Here is an 18466-nt window from a genome sequence, read left to right on the forward strand (position 1 = left end):
TTCTGGAAGGGCTGTAAGGTGCCTAGCAGGGTCAGCCATAACAGGAGGACCCATTTCCTCCCTACTTCATCCTTTCCCCTGCTCCACAGAAAGGAGAGATGAGAAAGAAGACAAAGACTTGCCAGGTCAAGTGTCCCTGAAACAAGGCTAGCCCGCTGTGTTCTGCTGGAAGGGACACTGTGGGACATGCTGAGTCTTCAACTCCTCACCTGGATTCTGTGTGTGTGTGTGTGTGTGTGTGTGTGTGTGTGCGCGTGCGCACGCGCACGCGCACTATTAGAGATTGAACTCAGGGACATTCTACCTCCGAGCTACACCCCCCAGCAACTCTTCTTACTTTTTTTTTTTTTGCGGGTATTTTTTTATTCTTTATTTTGAAACCGGGTCTCACTGAGTTGCGGAGGGCCTCACTAAGTAGCTGAGGCTGTCCGCGAACCGCGATCCTCCAGTCTCAGCTTCCCAAATGCTGGGATTACAAGTGTGCACCACCACGCCCAACTCATCTTTGTTTTTTTGTTTGGAAAAAAAAAAAAGAGTCTCACTAGGTCACTAAGAGGCTCCTTGTGTTGCTGAGGCTGGCCACACACCTGTGATCCTCTTGACTCTGCCTGCCAAGTACTGGAATTACAGATGTGCCCCACTGAACCTGGCTTCTCACCCAGGATTCTGATAACAAGTCAATAGTCACAGTTATTTCTCTGATCACATCAATTTGGGGGAAGGGAGGACTGAAGCCCAGTAGTATTGTTCTATAAACAGCAAACAGCTCCAACCCTGGGCAGGGTTCCCACCTGCCCATTGGGTACCAGAGAGCCTAACATGACAGGGAAGGCATGGTCTTTGCAGCCAGAAAGACTTGTGGAGCCGGGTGTGGTGGTGCACGCTTGTAATCCCAGTACTTGGGATCCTGAGACAGGAGGATCGCAGTTCGCATCCAGCCTCAGCTACTTAGGCCCTTTGCAACTCAGAGACCCGGTTTCAAAATAAAAAATAAGCCAGGCGTGGTGGTGCACGCTTGTAATCCCAGCATTTGGGAGGCTGAGACCGGAGGATCGTGGCTTGCAGACAGCCTCAGCTACTTAGTGAGGCCCTCTGCAACTCAGTGAGACACGGTTTTAAAATAAAGAATAAAAAATAGGGCAGGGGGTGTAGCTCAGAGGCCGAATGCCCCTGGGTCTGTTCCATACCCAGACCCGTAAAATAAATAAATAAATAAAATAATATAAAAGATAGGGCTGGGGGGACTTGTGTTCTTAGTCTATTACCTCAGGAGTAAAATGCGGATGAAAAGGTGTGCAGGGCTGTTCACAGTGGTGTAAATGTTGGTTTTCTTTACCTTTATTAACCTTCTCAGCTGTATTTAGCTGCTAAGGAAGTTCAAAGAGAGTGATCAGCTTTGCCCTAACCAAACAGAAGTTAGAGCCAGAGCCAGAACTCAGAGGACTTTTTTTTTTTTTTGGTGCTGGAGATTGAACCCAGGGGGGATTATTCTACTTCTGGACTACACCTCCCATCCTGTCCTTTTAATTTTAATTATTTTGTGTGGTACTGGGGATTAAATCCAGGGATATTCTATCCCTGAGCTATACTCTCAGCATATTTTATTTTACATTTTTTGCGGTACTGGGGATGGAACCCAGAAACATTCTACCTCCAAGCAATACCCTCACCCCTCCAGCCCTATTTGTGTGTGTGTGTGTGTGTGTGTGTGTGTGTGTGTGTGTGTGTGTGTGGTACCAGGGAGGATGGAACTCAGGAACATTCTACCTCCGAGCTACACACGCACAGCCCAATTTTTAAATTTTTTTTTGGTGGTACTGGGGTTCCTGGAAACCCTTCTACTTTCAGGCTACACTTCCAGACCTATTTTTATACTTTAAAAAAATTTGGAAACAGGGTCTCTTAAGCCAGCACAGCTGGCTTGGAACCTGCGCAATCCTCCTGTCCCCACCTCCCAAGTGCGGGGATTACAAACCTGTGCCACCACACCTGGCTCCAAATTTTAATTTTTAAACAGGATCTCCCTGAGTTGCAAAGGGCCTCACTAAGTAGCTGAGGCTGTCCTCCAACCGCGATCCTCCTGTCTCAGCCTCCCAAATGCTGAGATTACAAGTGTGCACTACCATGCCCAACTTTATTTTTTATTTTGAAACAAGGTTCTCGCTAAGCTATTGAGGGTCGTGTTAAATTGCTCTGTCTGCCCTGAATCCTGGGATCTTTCTGTGACAGTCTTCCCAGTACTGGGATTACAGGCTTGTACCACCAAGCCTGGTCAGATCTAGGGGGTGTGTGTGTATTACTGGGGGTTGAACCCAGGAGCATTCTACCTCTGAACTACACCCCCAGCCCTATTTTGTATTCTTTATTTTGAAATGGGGTCTCACTAAGTTGCGGAGGGCCTCACTAAGTGGCTGAGGCTGGCTGAGAACCTGTGGTCCTTCTGTCTCAGCCTCCCAGTTCCAAGAACTAGTATTACAAGTGTGCAGTCACCAAGTCCAGCTCCTATTTTACTTTTGAAACAGGGTCTAAGTTCCACAGGGCCTATGTTGCTAAGGCTTCCTGTCTCAGCCTCCCAAATACTAGAATTACAGGCATGTGCCACCATACCTGGCTGCTAGAATTCTTGAACCTCAGAATACTCTTTGGTTTGTACGTGTGTGTATATGACGGGAGGGGAAAGGGTACTGGTGAATCAGCCATGGCCTTTCTTTCCTTTTTTTGGTATTGGGATGGAATCCAGGGGCATTCAACCTCTGAACTACACCCCCTGCCCAATTTTTTATTCTTTATTTTGAAACCGGGTCTCACTGAGTTGTGGAGGGCCTAAGTAGCTGAGGCTGTCTGCGAACCGTGATCCTCCAGTCTCAGCTTCCCAAATGCTGGGATTACAAGCGTGCGCCACCACTCCCTGCTAGCCATGGCCTTTCTACCTCTGAGCTAAATCCTCAAACCTGTCGAGTGGCTCTCCTTGGTTTTTTGTTTAGGCAGAGTATCCGGAGCCACTGGACTACCCTACCCCCACTTTTGGCAATCTTTCATTTACTTAGCCAATGCAGTATTTCTCAGGTGTACACTACTTAGGAGGCTCTGCCTGCTGCAGTACGGTGTGCGCCAAACAATACTGGTTCTGGCTCTTAAGAAGCTTGCTGTCTTAATGCCTTTTTAAATTCTTTTTTATTGGTACATTGTAGTCATACATCTTAATGGAATACAAGACGGTAGACATACATGCACACTTCACTCAATTAGCCCTTCCCCAATTCCCACCCCACTCTCTCCCCTCCCTCTTTTTTTTTTTTGCAGGTCTGGGGATGGAACCCAGGGGCATATGACCTCCGAGCTACACCCCCTGCCCTATTTTTTTTTAATTTTGAAACAGGGTTTCATTAAGTTGCAGAAGGCATCACTAAGTAGTGGCTGAGGCTGTCCGCGAACCGTGATCCTAAGGTCTCAGCCTCCCGAATGCTGGGATTACAGCGTGCGCCACCACGCCCGGCTCCCCTCCCTCTTTATACCTTCTTTTGCAAAATTTAACTCGCGTGTATTTCACAACTGGACGGCAGAAATATCAGGACTGGGTCCACTTTACAGAGGAGGAAATGGAAGCACCCAGAGATAAAGGGCCTGCAAGTGGCGCAAAAAATTAAACTATGGTCATTTAATGGTCATCTATTCGGCGCCCCAGGGGCTTCCACACGACTACGAGAATGAATAAGAAGTTGCCTTGTACGACATCGGCCACGATTCCCTCTCGCTCCACGCGCTATTCCCCCCCAACCTGTATTTCACACACTCCTGGAGGCCTGCGAGGTTACTCCAGCGGAACCCGCTCACCCGCCTGCGCCTCCCAGAGCGACTTCCGGCCACCCGGCGCCCACGTGATCCAGCACGCTTACTGCGCATGTCTGCTGCGAAGATGGGCTATTCCATCTTGCGGAACGGAGGGGGTGTGTTTTCTATATTTTTATGTTTAAAGCCGACCCTCTATCTCAGACTTCTATTATCCCAGATTTTTAGGAAGGGTTTAAGTGGTTTTAAAGTGGCAGAAGGCGAAATTACTGGGAAGAAATACAAACAAAAAAGACTGGGCTTTGGGCTCTCCCCTTCGCAGATAATGGGAGCGACCCGGCCGGAGCGAATTCTTTCCTTTCGCTGCGGCGGCCGCGGCCATGAGGTGAGTGCGCGCGGGGCCCGGCTTTGGGCCTCCCCGGCCCGGCGCGGGGCGCGGGGCTCTGTGCTGTGGCTCCAGGTAGGGGAGAGGAGATGGGGGCGCTTGACGCTGTCGGTCCCGGAGCTTGGAGCCGACTGGAGCACCCTAGGCCCGGGTTCCTAGAAGATGGGGGTGGGGAGCGTCGCGGGAACTCGGGACCCGGAAAGGGCTGCGGGTCGGGCGCCGCGCCCCGCACCTGTCGGGGCGACCCACGCGGGCAGGCGGGGAGAAAGCGGGGTCCCCTGGGTCGCTGGGCGTGCCAGGAGTCGAGCGGATCCCAGCCACCATGTGACCTGGGCAAGCCTCAGGCAAGCCCCAGGCTTCCCACCCCAGGGTGAGGCGGTGCGACGCCCTCCCAAGGCTGGCTGGACGTAGTTTATTACTGGGAGAGAACGAGGAAACGAGCCCGGAAAGCAAAGGAAAATGTCTGCACTCATAGATAATGCAGTTTACGGTGCAATCAGGCCCACCGGTCCCATATACGTAATTTGAAACACTTTCACAATGGATGTCAGAAAGGACGTAAGTTCCTTCATACCAATTTTGTGTGTGTGGTACTGGGGATTGAACCCAGGGGCATTCTACCTCTGAGCTACATCCCCAGCCCTATTTTGTATTCTTTATTTTGAAACAGGGTCTCAGTAAGTCTTAAAGGCCCTCACCAAGTAGTTGAGGCTGGCTTCAAACCTCCCATCCTCCTGTCTTCAGCCTCCCAAGTACTGGAATTGAAGGCGTGGGACATCACACCCCACCCTTTCGCCCCAATTTTGTCTTTAATTGTAGAGGAGAACTGAGGCACAAAGCGGTTAAGTCATAGTTTGGACTCAGTGGTCTTATACAGGGCCACCCCTTGCACTGCCCAGGGATCTAACAAAGGTCTTGGTTTGGGAAAGATTCTTTCTTGCTGGATGTGAGTGGGTAGGCTCTGGGCTACACTCCCAGACCGATTTTATATTTTTATTTGGAAATAGGGTCTCTTAAGCCAGCAAGGCTGGCTTCAAACCTGCGGGATTCTTCTGTCTCCGCCTCCCAAGCACGGTGTGCCACCACACCCAGTGCACTTTCGCCTTTTTAAGACAGGATCTCCCTGGGTTGCCCAGTCTGGCCTTGGACTCTTTGTAGTCCTGCCTCTGGGATTACAGTTGTCTCACCGCCCATGTCCCCCCACCACCACCACCACCTTTATTTTCTGTGTCAGGGATTCAGCCAAGGGGTGTTTTGTCACTGCTCAGTTGTGTGTGATGTTTGGCTTTGGAGGGCAGGTCTAGTTTAGGGTGTCATTCTTACTGAGGAGTGGCTTCCAAGGCCTGATTCTGTTTTCTCTGTATCCCAGTATGCTCAGGCTGCAGAAGAGGCTGGCCTCCAGCGTCCTCCGCTGTGGCAAAAAGAAGGTCTGGTTGGATCCCAATGAGACCAATGAAATCGCCAATGCCAACTCCCGTGAGTACTCTTGTCCCTTCTCCACCCTGTCCCTTCGCTTGTCCTGCATCTGATGAGTGGAAATATAGCTGTGTTGTCTCCACAAACCTAGGAGTTCAAGATCCAGGGAACGCAAAAATATGAAGAAACCAGGGGGCCCTTTTCATGCCATTTGCCTGAAGTATAAGATGATGTGGTTAATGGAACCACCTAATGTTGGGTTAATAAACTATTTCTGGAGTGGATATTTTGTTTTATAGCTGTGTGGAGGTTTGTGTAAAGGAAGAGCCTAGTGCTCTAAGACTGGGGTTGAGAGGTAGGGTGAAAAGGAGACCAAATAAATTGGGAAGGCCTGGGCTCTCATAGCAGTGGAGGCCTGCTGGCGCATGATTATTAATAGCTTTTAAGCAGATGACTGTCCAGCTCTGGGATAGCTGCATTACATCTCCCTTATATCAGCAAGTGTGTTATGGAACATTTAAGGTAAAAATGTTTTTAAGCTAGGCTTGGTGTGCTGCTATAATCCCAGTGCTTAGGAGGCTGAAAGGTCACAACAGTGAGATTCTAAGCAGCCTAGTGAGAAGTTGTTCCCAAAACAAAAAAAGGATGGGAGTGTAGCTCAGGTAGAATGCCCCTGATTTCATCCCCCAGTGCCACCAATAAAGACGAGTTTTTAAAAGGCAGGAACAGTAGTTACGTATTTGAGGCCAGTGGGTAGAGATGTGAGAAGTGTTTCTGCCCCATCGTGTTGTGGCTGGGTCCCTTGTGCCTGATGAGATGTGTGTACTTTCCTAGGTCAGCAGATCCGGAAGCTGATCAAAGATGGGCTGATCATCCGCAAGCCTGTGACTGTCCATTCCCGGGCTCGATGCCGGAAAAACACCTTGGCTCGCCGGAAGGGCAGGCATATGGGCATAGGTAAACAAGTACTCCTTTCTCTATAACTTAAATAATAGAGCCTGTGGGTGGCACACACTTATAATTCCAGTACTTGGGAGGCTGAGACGGGAGGATCCCAAGTTCAAGGCCAATCTCAGCAATTTAGTGAGACCTTGTTTCAAAATGAAGAGGGTGATATATACTTGTAATCCCAGTACTTAGGAGTCTGACACAGGAGGATTGCAGGTTTGAGGACAGCCTCGGCAAGTAGTGAGGGTCAAATCAACCTAGCAAGACCCTGTTTCTAAATGAAAATTTTAAAAATTGGGTTGAGTACGTAACTTGGAGGTAGAATGTCTCTGGCTTCCATCCCTAATGCATAATGAGTAAATAAATAACTTAGCGAGACCCTGTTTCAAAATAAAAGTTTTTAAAATAGGGTTGGGGTGTAGCTTGGACGTAGAATATTCCTGGGCTGTATATCTAGTACCACCAAGTAAATAAAATGAAATAGGGCTTGGGGGTACAGCTCAGAGGTAGGGTGCCCCAGGTTCAATCCTCAGTTTCGCACACAAAAAAATAGGTCCTGAAATCTAGATAAAAGTATATTTCCTGTTCTCTTTGCCCACTATGTGATACTCCTTGACTTTTTCTTTTTGCCTTTGCAAATAAAATCGGTGCTAGCATTGGAGTTAAAGGTATTTTTGGTGGAAAGAAGTCACATTGATTAGAGTCCTTAACCTATGCCAAATTCTACTGGGCATTTGAAAATCCTAAAACCAAAAGCTGGGCGTGGTGGCACACACTTGTAATCCCAGCATTCGGGAGGCTGAGATCAGAGGATCGGGGTTTGAGGACAGCCTCAGCTACTTAATGAGGCCCTCCACAACTTAGGCCCTTTTTCAAAATAAAGGATAAAAATAGGGCAGGGGGGGTGTCTCGGAGGTAGAATGCCACTGGGTTCCATCCCAGACCCACAAAAAAAAAAAAGAAAATGCTAAAAGTATTCTCAAGTAGCAGTGATTAAATCTAGTGATCTAAGGAGATGGCAGCCATACTCTATTCAAAGCCAATTTGAGTCAGTGATACAGTTGAAAGTAGAAAGGGCTGGCATAAGCTTCGTGAGGTACTGGATTCGATTCACCAGCACCACCAAAAGTGTGTTGGGTTTTTTTTTGTTGTTGTTATGGGGTTTTTTTTTGTTTGTTTGTTTGTTTGTTTTTGCGGGTCTGGGGATGGAGCCCAGAGGCATTTGACCTCCAAGATACACCCCTGCCCATTTTTTTAATTATTTTGAAACAGGGTCTCACTGAGTTGCAGAGGGCCTCACTAAGTAGCTAAGGCTCTCCGCGAACTGTGATCCTCCTGTCTCAGCCTCCCAAATGCTGGGATTACAAGCATGAGTCACCACGCCCAATTTTTTTTTTTTTTTTTTTTTTTTTTTGTGGTACTGGGGTTCCTGGAAGCCCTTCTACCTCTGGGCTACACTCCCAGACCTATTTTTACATTTTTATTTGGAAACAGGGTCTCCTAAGCCAGCGCGCGTGGCTGGCTTCGAACCTGTGTGATCCTCCTGTCTCTGCCTCCCAAGCGCGGGGATTACAAGCGTGCGCCACCACGCCCGGCTTTTTTTTTTTTTTTTTTTTTAAGAAAAGAAAATAACGAAATGTTTAAACACTTGAAATTACCATTTGTAAAATGGAAATCTGCTTAGAAATGGAATTAGAGCTGGGCATATTGGTGCATGCTTCCTTTTTTTGTGTGGTACTGGGGGTGGAACCCAGAGGCTTTCTACCTCCGGGCTATATTCCTAAACCTTTTTTATATTTTATTTGGAAACAGGCTCTCACTAAGTTGCTGAAAGCCTTACTAAGTAGCTGAGGCTGGCTTTGAACCTGTGCGATCCTCCTGTCTCAGCCTCCCAAGCACAGGGATTATAAGCGTATGCTACCACGCCTGACCTTGGCGCATGCTTCTAATCCCAGCATTTGGGAGGCTGAAACCAGAGGATTGCAGTTCGTGGGCAGCCACAGCTACTTAGTGAGGCCCTTTGCAACTTGGACCCTGTTTAAAAAATTAAAAGACAAAAAAATAGGGCTGGGGTGTAGCTTGGAGGTAGAATGCCCCTGGGTTTTATTCCCAGTACCACCAGAAAAATAAGCATTAAATAGGGAAACACCTATGAGCTGCAGTGGGCTTGGGTGGTGGGTTCCTAACTCATCTTTCCCTTAGGTAAGCGGAAGGGTACAGCCAATGCTCGAATGCCAGAGAAGGTGACCTGGATGAGGAGGATGCGGATCCTGCGCAGGCTGCTCAGGAGATACCGTGAGTCTAAGAAGATCGACCGGCATATGTAAGTTAATCCTCTGGCCCAGCACCCATTTCCCGCTTTGATGGCATATTCTTTACTCAGAGCTCTGTCTTCGTGGGTAGGGAGCCTTTGGTAAGAAAGTGTTTTCTTGTATTTTCTCCCTATGGCATCAAGATGGCCCAATAATTGGGTTTATTTGCCAGGCAGGTTCTTCTAAGAACTACACAGTCTTGTTTGGGGAAAGTACTTCTTATAGCAATAGGAAAGAAAAAGGAACTCCACGAGCCGGGCATGTGGTGCAGGCCCGTAATCCTAGAAACTGAGACGGGAAGATTGCAGGTTTGAAGCTAGCCTCAACAACTTAGTGAAGCCGTGTTTCAAAAAAAGATTAAAAGGGCTTGGGGAGCCAGGCATGGTGGCACATACCTGTAATCCCAGTATTTGGGAGGCTAAAACAGGAAGATTACAAGTTCTAGGCCAGCCTCAGCAACTGAGATCTTATTTCAAAATTAAAAATAAAAAGGGCTAGTGTGTGACTCAGAAATAGAATGCCCCTGGGTTCAACCCCCAATACCAAAAGGGAGGCTGGGGTGTAACTTGGAAGTAGAGTGCCCTGCTTAGTGACCTTGGGTTGAGCACCTTAGGGCCGCCCTCTGGTCCCATCACTGGACCTTGCTCTGCTCTTGTACCCTGCAGGTACCACAGCCTGTACCTGAAGGTGAAGGGGAATGTGTTCAAAAACAAGCGGATTCTCATGGAGCACATCCACAAGCTGAAGGCAGACAAAGCCCGCAAGAAGCTCCTGGCGTAAGTTTTAGGCATTGACTTGGATGGGGCAGAGATTCTCCTGAGATCCCACGCTGGTGTCTGGATCTTGACTTGCACATTTACTCTGGGACGCTGGCTGTGTGTTCAAGGCCTGTGCTGCGCCTTGTACACGCGCACAGGACCTGCCCACGCCGGCGGAGTGGGGACTGGAGGTTGTTGGAGCAGCAGCCCTTGGGCCCAGCAACTCGCTTCTCAGGCTCACTAGGCTCACAGGTCTTAGCAGTCTGAGGATGTGCTGCTCTCTCCAGCTGCTCACCTGTTCCAGTGCTGATGCCTCTTTTCTTTTCCCTCATCAGTGACCAGGCCGAGGCCCGCAGGTCCAAGACCAAGGAGGCACGCAAGCGCCGTGAGGAGCGCCTCCAGGCCAAGAAGGAAGAAATCATCAAGACTCTGTCCAAGGAGGAGGAGACCAAAAAATAAAGCTCCCCTCTCGTGTCTGTACATAGTGGCCTCGGAGATCAGTCATTTAAATAAAAGGAGCCTTTACGTGTTGCTGCAGCTTTGTGTGAGGTTTCTGGCCGCTGCTCAGTGAGTCCTCACAATTTGAGGTCCCATGTCGGGGTACAGTCTCTTTCCAAGGGTGCCCATTCTGTGTCTTCTACTGAGACTTTTCCCCAGGTCAGACTTAGGACCCCACCATTTTTTTTTTCTTCAGGGTATCTGGGGATAGAACCCAGGGGCATTTGGTCTCTGAGCTATAGCCCCTGCCCTATTTTTTTTATTTATTTTGAAACGGTCTCACTAAGTTGTGGAAGACCTCACTAAGTACCCAAGGCTGTCCACGAACCACCATCCTCCTCCACCTACCAAATGATGGGATTACAAGCATGCACCACCATGCCTGGCTTTTGTTTGTTTTAGTGGAATGTGGGACCAACTTGGAAGAAAAGACTGGCTTTTACGAAGTCCCCAAAGTACTGTGCTTCAGACCTGTTCCTCAAAGCCGCCCTTGGCATGCTAGGTAGGACTAGTGGATTGTAACCTCAGTTGAAGTGCTGTTGCTCTGTTGCCCAGGCTGGCCTAGACCTGGGCTCAAGTGAGCCTCCTTGCTCCGCCTGCAAGTAATGGGACTAAAGTCATGGGACTAAAGTCATGGGTCCAGAGCCTAGCTGAGGTCAGAGTGAGAGACCTTGTTTCAAAATAAAATGGCCAAGAGAGTAGCTCAGAGGTAGAATACCCCTGGCTTCAAGGAAAAAAGACGAGTGCTTGTAATCTCAGTGCTTGGGAGGCTGAGGATTGTGCAGATTTGAGGCCAATTAAAGCAGCTTAGACTATTTCAAATTTATTTTTTTGTGTGTGTGTGGTACTGGGGTGTGGAACCCAGTGGCTTTTTTTTTTTTTTTAACCTCCAGGCTACACTCCCAGACCTATTTTTTGTACTTTATTTGAAACGGTCTCAGTAGCTGAAGCTGGCTTTGAACCTGTGATCCTCCTGTCTCAGCCTTCCAAGCACTGGGATTACAAGCATGTGCCACCACACCCAGCTCCAAATTTTTAAAAAAGGGTAGAGTAGCCAGGTGTGGTGGCATGCGCTTGTATTCCCAGCATTCAGAAGGCTGAGACAAAGAGGATCACAGTTCACAGCCTCAGCTACTTATGCCCTACACAACTCTGAGACCGTTTCAAAATGAAGAATAAAAAGGGAATAGCTGGGCATGGTGGCGCACGCTTGTAATCCCAGCATTCAGGAGGCTGAGACTGGAGGATCGCGGTTCCCAGACAGCCTCAGCTACTTAGACCCTGTTTCAAATTAAAAAGAATTTTAAAAAGGGCCAGGCGTCTAGCTCGGAGGTCACATTCCCCTGGGTTCCATCCACAGACCTGCAAAAAAGGGCTGGAGGTGTAGCTCGGAGGTAGAATGCCCCTGGGTTCTGCCCCCAGTACCAAAAAATTTAAAGGGCAAAGCCGGGCGTGGTGGCGCACGTTTGTAATCCCTGCGCTTGGGAGATGGAGACAGGAGGATCGCACAGGTTCGAAGCCAGCCTCGGCTACTTAGTGAAGCTCTCAGCAACTTAGACCCTGTTTCCAAATAAAAAATACAAAATAGGTCTGGGAGTATAGCTTGGAGGTAGAAAGCCTCTGGGTTCTACCCTCAGTACCACACACACAAAAAGGACAGAGGATATAGGTCAAGTAGAATTTTCACTAGATTCCATCCTCAGTACCACAAAAATTGGTGTTAATTGGCCATGGTGGTACATATCTATAATCCTTGTACTTGGGATGCTGAGACAGAAGGATCACAGGTTTGAGGCTGTCCTCAGAATTTAGTAAGGCCCTGTTTTAAAAGGGTTGGGGCTAAACCAGGCGTGGTGGCGCACACTTGTAATTCTAGCATTTGGGAGGCTGAGATTGGTTTAGTAGACAGCCTCAGCTACTTAGGCCCTCTGCAGCTTAGACCCTATTTCAAAATAAAATATAGGGCAGGGGTGTATCTCAGAGGTAGAATGCCCCTGGGTTCCATCCCTAGACCTGCAAAATAAAAGGGTTGGGGCTGGACCTCAGGTGAAATGGTCCTGGGTTCAATCCCCAACACCCAAAAAATTTAAAAAATTGGTGTGTTTTGCTTCTCAACTACACTGAAATCCACACTTGAAATATGTTAAGATTCCAGGACTGGAGGTTTTATTAGCCACCATCCAGAAGCTGTAAGACTAAGTTTCAATTACCTGAGTTGTCTATAAATAGCTTTATTGAAGTATAATTGAGGCTGTCTTTCTTTTGAACAATCTGATTACTAAGTTGGGGTTTTTTTTCTTTAAGAGTTTTTATCTTGGCTCATACCTACCATGTAGGGCACAAAAGTAAATTGGAAACAGGCACATAGTATGAAAGCCAGTATTGTCACAGCTGTTACGAGCTGCTTAATTCGTCTCTGCTTAATGAATTTGCTCTTAAACAGGAAATGGATTTTATTTTCCCACTTAACTAGTAATAATAACAAGTTTTTCAGTGAAGAATTTGCTTTGTGAGCCAAGTACTGTTAGGTACTTTCCATTGATTTACATCAATAGTCTAATCTTCACAACATTGTGAAGTTATTAGCATCTCCACTTTGCAGTTGAGAAGACAGATCAAATGACAAGATTAACCATAAACTGTGGTAGCACTTGGGTAAATGGGATTTGGAAACACACTGGCCAAGCCTTGAGCTTTAGATATTTACTTTTTGTAGTACTGGTGATGGAAGCCAGGGGCACTCTATCTCCAAGCTATTCCTCCAGCCCTACTTTTTATTCTTTATTTTTTAAATTTTATTTTATTCATTTTTGCAGGACTAGAGATGGAACCCAGGGGAATTCTACCTCCAAACTACGGCCCGGCCCATATTTTTATTCTTTATTTTGAAACAGGGTTTCACTGAGTTGCAGAGAGCCTCACTAAATAGCTGAGGCTATCCGTGAACCATGATCCTCCTGTCTCAGCCTCCTGAAACCTGGGATTACAAGCGTGTGCCACCACGCCCAGCCTTTTTTCTTTATTTTGAAACAGAGTCTCACTAAGTAGCTGAGACTGTGAACCGTGATACTCCTGTCTCAGCCTCCCAAATGCTGGGATTACAAGTGTCACGCTACCACACCAGGCTAGTCTTTGGTTTTATTTATGAGCCTTAGCCGATCTGGAGAAGAAACCCACCAGGATGGGGAGAGTGGCTGAAAGAGTGGAATTTTTCAAGGGTTTGATGGTTTGAGGGATAGATATCCAGTGAAAGGGGTCAATCGACCAGTTAAATACAGGGGCAGAGCCAAATGGTGACCCACATTTGTAATCCTACTAGTTGGGAAGCTGAGACATGAGGAACTTAGATTCGAGACCAGCCTCACAAGTAGTGAGACTCATCAACCCAGAGAGACCCTATTTCAAAATAAAAAGGGTGTAGTGGTGCACCCTGTAATTCTAGTACTTAGGAAGCTGAAACAGAACGATCTCCACTACTTAGGCCCTCTGCGGCTTAGATCCTATTTAAAAATAAATAAGAGCCTGGCGTGGTGGCCCATGTTTGTAATCCCAGTACTTGGGATTACAAGCATTGGGTTCAAGGACGGCCTCAGCTACTCAGGCCCATTGTAATTCAGTGAAACCCTGTTCAAAATAAAAAATAGGGCTGGGAAGCCAGGCATAGTAGTGCACACTTGTAATCCCAGGACTTGGGAGGCCGAGACAAGAGGATCACAAGCTGGTGGCTGCCCTCAGCTACTTAGGCCCACCACAACTCAGTGAGATCCTGTTTCAAAATAAATAATAAAAAACAGCTGGGGATGTAGCTCAGAGGTAGAATGCCCCTGGGTTCAATCCTCAGGACTGGAAAAAAAAAATTGGGGCTGGGGTATAACAGAGGTAGAATACCCCTGGGTTCAATCCCCAGTACCACAATAAAAATTAAATAAGGCTGAGAATGTAGCTCAGAGGTAGAATGTCCCCTGGATTCAATCCCTAATACTACTAAACCGGGCGTGGTGGCGCACGCTTGTAATCCCCGCACTTGGGAGGCGGAGACAGGAGGATCGCGCAGGTTCGAAGCCAGCCGTGCTGGCGTAAGAGACCCTGTTTCAAAAATATAAAATAGGTCTGGGAGTGTAGCCCGGAGGTAGAAGGGCTTCCAGGAACCCCAGTACCACCAAAAAAAAAAAAAAAAAGAACAATCCCTAGTACTACACACACACACACACACACACACACACACACTCAGATGTTGGGCAAAGGGGACCTTCTCAGTATTGTGCATACCTAGGACTGGTGTGCCCTTCCTGCCTTGCTCCCCGTTCCAGCCCTCTCCTGAGGAACTCCTGTCTTGGGGCCACATCAAGGGATGTATGGGGCAAATGGGAAAGAACAAGGCAAGAGAGAAAGGCAAGTGTTGGGGTCTGCAGACCCCTTAAGCTCTTTCTCCAGTGTCCTTGTGCAGTTTGTGGGGAATGGGGCTTAGCAGAAAGCAGGGAAACCCAGACTCAGAAATGCCCAGAGGCCTCCCACACCCCTCCAACCACGTGTGTCAGAGCCTGGGGTAAGGGAGGCACTAATTTCTAGACTATTTTCATCCATATAGCAACCTGGGCCTATTCTACCCATGGGTTCTGGCTCTAAATCTGTGTCATTCCAAGTGGCTTAGGAAGGGTTCTTGCGCCAGGCGTGGTGGTGCATGCTTGTAATTCCAATACTTGGAGGCTGAGACAGGAGGGTCACAGGTGAGGCCCTTATAAAAAATAGGACTGGAGCCGGTTGTGGTGGCGCACACTTGTAATCCCAGCATTTGGGAGGCTGAGACAGGAGGATCGCAGTTCGAGGACACCCTCAGCTACTTAGTGAGGCCCTCTGCAACTCAGTGAGACTCTGTTTCAAAATAAAGAATAAAAAATAGGGCTGGAAAGCTGGGCATGGTGTCGCATGCTTGTAATCCCAGCATTTGGGAGGCTGAGACCAGAGGATCCTGCTTTGCAAACAGCCTCAGCTACTTAGGCCCTGTGCAACTTAGTGAGACCCTGTTTCAAAATAATAAAAAACAGGGTAGGGGGTGTAGTTAGGAGGTCAAATGCCCTTGGGTTCCATCCCCAGACTGACAAATTAATAATAATAATAATAATAATAATAATAATAATAAAGGCTGGAGGTGTAGTTCAGAGGTAGAATGCCCCTGGGATTCATCCTTAGTACTGCAAAAAAAAAAAAAAAAAGGAAGGGGACTTGCGAGGACCTCTCCTTGTCAGGCATGGATCCGAGAGGAAGAGTGTGTAGAGCACCCCATCTCAACCCCTCTGCAGTAGAGGGATGAGGACCACAGGAAGGAGAACGGTAACCCAGCCGGGGCCTCCCAGCCCAGGCACCCGTTCCTCCCTGAGCCGGGAGATGGTGCTGTTCCCTCACAGGTGGCTGCACGCAGAGTCTGAGGCCTCGCTGGCAGTTTTTGTTTGTTTGGCAGACTAACTGGGTCTTTAGGGAAGGCGGAGGGGGAAGGGTTTGAGGAGTTTACCTCTTGGGAAGCCCTGAGCTTTGCCACAGCCCCTCCGCTTGCTTGGCCAGTGCTCTAGGGACTCAGCTACACCCCCGGCCCTGCAGCAGGATTTCTGAAGCTCACCTCTGTGGATGTTGCCTCTTCCCACCATGAGCCTCCAGCCCCTTCCTAGGTGATGCCCCGTGAAGGTCCCATTCCCAGGGAGCCTCAATCAGAAAGAACCCCTAAAGTAACCAGCGCATTTCTTCCTGGTCCTGGAACCTTGTGAAAATCTGTTTGAAACATGTTCTGGCCTCGGACGTAGCTCAGTGTTACAGTGCTTGCCTGGTATGGACCAGGTTTGATTCCCAGGCTACTCATCTCCTAAGATGTGCCTTTTCTCTCAAGAGCACAGTACTATCCCATCATAATATAGATATCCCCATCACACACAGATGATAGATGATAGATAGGTAGATAGATGATAGGTTTTTTGTTTGTTTGTTTTTGCAGTACTGGGGACGGAACCCAGGGGCATTCTACCTCTGAGCTATACCCCCAGCCCATTTTTTTTTTTTTTTTTTTTTTTTTTGTGGTACTGGGATGGAACCGAGGGACTTTCTATCCCTGGGCTACATTCTCAGACCTATTTTATATTTTACTTGAAAACAGGGTCTCATTAAGTTGCTGAGAGCCTCACTAAGTAGCTGAGGCTAGCTTCAAACCTGTAAGATCCTCCTGTCTCAGCCTCCCAAGCTGCGCCACCATGCCCGGATCCCCAGCCTTATTTTTATTCTTTATTTGGAAACTGGGTCTCACTGAGTTGCAAAGGGCCTCACTAAGTAGCTGAGATTGTCTGCGAACCATGATCCTCCTGTCTCAGCCTCCCAAATTACAAGAGTGTGCCACCACACTTGACCCCAGCTCTATTTTTCATCCCTTACTTTGAAACAGGGTTTCACAAAGTAGCTGAGGCTGTGAGGCTGGCTGTGAACCTGTGATCCTCCTATCTCAGCTTCCCAAGCACTGAACTTACAACTGTGCACCACCACACCCAGCTTTTTTTTTTTTTTTTTTTTTTTTGGGTGGTACTGGGGATGGAACCCAGGGGCCTTCTACCTCCAGGCTACACTCCCAGACCTATTTTATATTTTATTTGGAAACAGGGTCTCTTAAGCCAGCAGAGGCTAGCTTCGAACCTGCGTGATCCTCCTGTCTCAGCCTCCCAAGCGCAGGGATTACAAGTGTGCGCCACCACGCCCGGCTCACACCCAGTTTTTATTTATTTATTTTTGCAGAACTGGGCATTAAACCCAGGACGTCTCCCTAAATTTCACAGGCTGGCCTCAAGTCTGTGATCCTCTTGCCTCGACTTTCCAAGAGGTTGGGATTTCAGGCATCCACTACCATGCTCAGCTCTAACCCCCCATTTTCTAGTGTTGCCTGAACTCTAGCACTGCCTCCGACTCCAGCTCCCCTCTTTCTCCATCTCCCCTGAGCTCAGGTAACCTTCCCCCTCACAGCACAGACCAGGTTAAGTGCAGGGTGGTGCATGTGTGTTGTGGGGGCGGAATAAAAGGCATGTGTAGGTCAGAGACAGCAGGGCCAAATGGTGGGTAGCTCCAGCAGCAGGTCCTGGGCATCCTCTCCCCAGGCCAATAGTGTTGCTGCCCCAGAGCCCCGCCCCCCCCTCGAGCAGGCACAGAGGAGCGTAGAGGCTGCGGTGGGCACACCAGCTGTTCCCAGCCCCTAGGCTGTGAGCATGCTGTCGGAGGCTCAGCCACCCGAAAAAGCTGCTGTGCTCAGCAGTGCGGCAAACAGGCTGGGAGGAGGGGTCCAGGCCAGCTGCTGGCTGGCGCAGACACGGGTGTGTAGAAAGCTAAGCCGCAAGCTTCTTGCTGTCTCCAGTGAGCCCCAGCCCAGCATCTCAGGATGTCTCCACGTTGGTGGATTAAGGCATGAGGGACTCGGCAGGGGAGGGAAGGAGCTCAAGTGGGAGGAAAAACATGGTTTCTGGGACCGTCTTCACCACCGTTGTACCGAGTGACCTCGGACACATCGTTAGCCTGCTCTGGGCCTCGCTTCCCCATGTATGAAAAGCGTGGGGATGCCAGGCATGGCGGCGCACACTTATAATCCCAGTACTTGGGAGGCTGACACAGGAGAGTCGCAGGTTTGAGAACAGCCTCAGCTACTTAGTGAGGCCCTCTGCAAGTCAGTGAGACCCTGTTTCAAAATAAAGGATAATAAATAGGGTTGGGGGTGTAGCTTGGAGGTAGAATGCCCCTGGGTTCAAACCCAGTACCACACACACAAAAGCACGCGCGCAGTCACAGGTTTGGGCTGTGTAATCTACATGACCTGGGTGAACCACTTGCCATCTCTATGCCCCAGTGTTCTCATCTGAGAAATGGGACAGCAGATTCCCGGCTGTCATTGAGAGGATCACAGGGCGTGAGTCTGGCTCCCTGGGCAGCATGTGCCTAGGTATGGGAGTCCCCCTTCTTTAGGCCTTCAGTCAGCCGGGGTGACCCCTTCTTCCTCTCCCAAGGCCTGGGACCCTAGAAAGAGAGAGAGCTGCCCTCACTCCCCTGGGTCCCCCAACCTCTAGGGGCCAAAAGCAACAAGGATGGGCCCCAAGGTCTGGTGCCACCTGGTACACGCTGTGTACCTAGCTCAGGAGCTGTGACCCGCGCCGGATGGAGGAGGGGTCGCCGTCAGGAGGAGCGGCCCCCACCCCGCCGCAGTCTGGCAGCCCCGCAGCCCGCCTCCTGCTCCCCTCCGCCTATAAATAGCCCAGGACGTGCGGGCGCGCGGTGCGGGTGACGCGGCCGGGCAGCTGCTGGGAACGAGGCCGCCGAGCGGTGCGGGCGGGTGGGCGGCGGGCGGC

At 49.1% G+C, this 18466-nt stretch overlaps 1 protein-coding gene across 1 annotated transcript; it reads left to right on the plus strand.

The window, feature by feature from the left end:
• Positions 1-4163: 4163 nt before the first annotated feature.
• RPL19 (ribosomal protein L19) lies at positions 4164-10079 on the plus strand. The gene is made up of 6 exons (XM_080713309.1): positions 4164-4174; positions 5544-5650; positions 6425-6547; positions 8741-8861; positions 9516-9626; positions 9944-10079. The coding sequence occupies exons 1-6, from the start codon at positions 4170-4172 to the stop codon at positions 10065-10067; spliced, it is 591 nt and encodes a 196-aa protein (XP_080569435.1). The 5' UTR covers positions 4164-4169; the 3' UTR covers positions 10068-10079.
• The last annotated feature ends 8387 nt before the right edge of the window (positions 10080-18466 follow it).

Source organism: Muscardinus avellanarius (assembly GCF_963383645.1).
Source record: "Muscardinus avellanarius genome assembly, chromosome: 16".
Lineage (NCBI taxonomy): Eukaryota > Metazoa > Chordata > Mammalia > Rodentia > Gliridae > Muscardinus > Muscardinus avellanarius.

Excerpts from the sequence above, each read along its gene's own strand:
- RPL19 (XM_080713309.1), top strand. Across the intron at positions 5,651-6,424 it reads AATCGCCAATGCCAACTCCC|GTCAGCAGATCCGGAAGCTG; the intron begins GTGAGTACTCTT and ends GTACTTTCCTAG. Across the intron at positions 6,548-8,740 it reads GGGCAGGCATATGGGCATAG|GTAAGCGGAAGGGTACAGCC; the intron begins GTAAACAAGTAC and ends TCTTTCCCTTAG.